The following is a 2,395-nucleotide window of genomic DNA, read 5'->3' on the forward strand; positions in this document are numbered from 1 at the left end:
TTTGAAAGCTTAATAATCTAAAATTCTAAACCCAGAAATATGTACATAAAGTCATAAACATAACAATAATTATAAATGTATAAATACAAATACAAATTTGTAAACGCGAAACTAAAATATTTATTATCTGACATCACTTAAATTATAAAAAAAAATGTAAATAAATCAATCACGGTTTATTTATTAATAATTTAATCAAATATCGCATGCTGAATTGCTGATTCCATTTTATAAATATTGTGCTGGCAATCTATTTGAATCAGTTTGTCAGAATGAATGTTTGAAATTTATTTAAAAAATAAACGTTCAGTTGCTCAAGCTATTTGTTTTGCGAGTGAATTATTTTTCATATTTATTGTGTTTTACTATTTTAATTACAACCAACGGGTATAGAACGTAATCTTAGAGAAAAGTTATATGCTATGAGATCTTCTTGATATTTAAAATGAGCGTAATCGAAGCAAATTGGAGTTATAAAATAAATATCGATGAAATTGAAGCAAATCTGTACAGCAATTTCGAATTAAGCTTAAGTAGTCTATGTGAAAATGTTCTTAAGGCTTTGGAAGATGGTTTTCTAATTGAAAATATTAATTTTCAAGCCAACTTAGCTCAAACCTATGACGAGGAGTTAAGACGACTTATCGAAAGTAATAAAGAGTTAAGACAAGCGATAGATTTAAAACTTAACCAGTTAACGGGAAAACAAATGCAATATGAAAATTATAAGAAAGGTAACAATATAATATTAAAATTTAAGTCAATAATAAATTATTTTATAAACTCTACTAAAGTATTTTTCTGTATATCTGTGTTTATTATTGCCTTTTGCAAATGCCTTAAATCTTCGTGATATATATAAGTTAATCGTCACGTTGTTTGTCCGCGATGGACTATTAAACTACTTAACCGATTTTAATCAAATTTGCACACCGTGTGCAGTTTGATCCAACTTGAAAGATAGGCTATTTTTTATTTCGATATAAATAATTGTTATATTCACAAAAAGAAAAAAAATAATACGGCGGTACGAAGTTCGTCAGGTCACCTAGTAAAATTAGAAATAAGGTCAGAGATTGGCAGGTTACCTTACCTTTACCTACCCTTACCCTATCACAATATATTATCTTTTCAAAATTTTGTTGATGATTATGAAGCTAACATTTTTCTTGTGTGTGTGTGTAACATATCAATTTACTCATAGTTTCCTACTACAGATCAAAAACTTCTTACAAAAGAAATAAAAGAAACTCATGAAGCATTTTTAATGGCTAAGAAATGTTTCAAAAAGTTTTTAAAAATTTATTATACTATTGAATCTAGAAATAAAGATTCACAAGTCATATTTGTGCAGTTCTTTACTGAAGCCAAAAAGGACACAGAAAACTATACTGTGCGTTTGAAACGAAACATTAAAACAAGAAGTTATGAATGTAAGTATTTATTGCAATTTATATTTCTTGTAGTAAAACATTTGTAATAAAATTAATTTTCATATTTTAGTGCAAAGCATCCATCCTAAGTTAAAAAACTTCAAAGAATTCCAAAAAAAGCTGGAAGAAAATAATGATGTACCAGGTTTGCTCTGCTGTTTGAGACAAGCATTTATGACCATTAAAGAAGCTAAAAAGAAGTAAGAGATTTAGTATAGATTATTGAGGACTAGTGATTAAAAAGCTGATCATTAAAATAAAAATTTATTAAAAACATCTTAGTCACATAGTTTGAAAATTCTTGTTAGCAAATATATAATTCAATTATTTATTGACTTCCACAAACATTTAAAAATACTGTGCTTATATATAATTTCATTTAATGTTTAACAAATTAATGCCTCTTATGTTTGAAGTCGGAAATTACTTTACAGTAATACTAGCAATTTTACATTTACTTAGAAAATGGTTTGGAGCCATTAGAACTGTTTTATTATTCTAAAGTCTATTGATCCAACAATTTACCAGCAATTATTTATAGGCGGACTTAACGTCTAGTGTCATTCTCTGTTAGTCAACCAATCAGCCAAACAGACAAAACTAAATGATACTTTACTTTTTTCACCATATTACTTTGTGTTCAATTGGTAAAATTAACATTTCTTATAAATAATTAGTTTCGACTTTATTATACATATAAGGCATTCAAATAAAGTCACAATAGATAAAATAATTAGCTTTCATTTTAGTTATAATGTTAAATGTACATTACACAACACACTATATTATTTTATAAGTAAATATATATATATATATCTCTGATAACATACACACATGGTCATCTGTTCCCTCAGTAAGCGAATTAATGCTTTTGTTATAGGTAACAGTCAACTGTTGTTCCATCTGTAAATATATATGTAATCATTGCTTATATATAAAAATACAATGATTAATAACATAAC

General features: G+C 26.4%; 1 protein-coding gene across 1 annotated transcript; it reads left to right on the top strand.

Annotated features, from left to right (window-relative positions):
• The first annotated feature begins 445 nt into the window (after nt 1–445).
• On the top strand, nt 446–1,701 carry LOC123656926. Its single transcript, XM_045592539.1, has 3 exons — nt 446–734; nt 1,218–1,433; nt 1,504–1,701. Exons 1-3 carry the CDS (start codon nt 446–448, stop codon nt 1,635–1,637), a joined length of 639 nt encoding a protein of 212 aa, XP_045448495.1. The 3' UTR covers nt 1,638–1,701.
• Nucleotides 1,702–2,395: the final 694 nt, after the last annotated feature.

Source organism: Melitaea cinxia, chromosome 10, assembly GCF_905220565.1.
Source record: "Melitaea cinxia chromosome 10, ilMelCinx1.1, whole genome shotgun sequence".
Taxonomy (NCBI): Eukaryota; Metazoa; Arthropoda; class Insecta; order Lepidoptera; family Nymphalidae; genus Melitaea; species Melitaea cinxia.

Bases quoted from the DNA above. Each gene is read 5' to 3' on its own strand.
- LOC123656926 (XM_045592539.1), top strand. From the start codon at position 446: ATGAGCGTAATCGAAGCAAATTGGAGTTATAAAATAAATATCGATGAA. The intron at 735-1,217 runs GTAACAATATAA...TTCCTACTACAG, and splicing joins ATATGAAAATTATAAGAAAG to ATCAAAAACTTCTTACAAAA. The intron at 1,434-1,503 runs GTAAGTATTTAT...TTCATATTTTAG, and splicing joins TAAAACAAGAAGTTATGAAT to TGCAAAGCATCCATCCTAAG.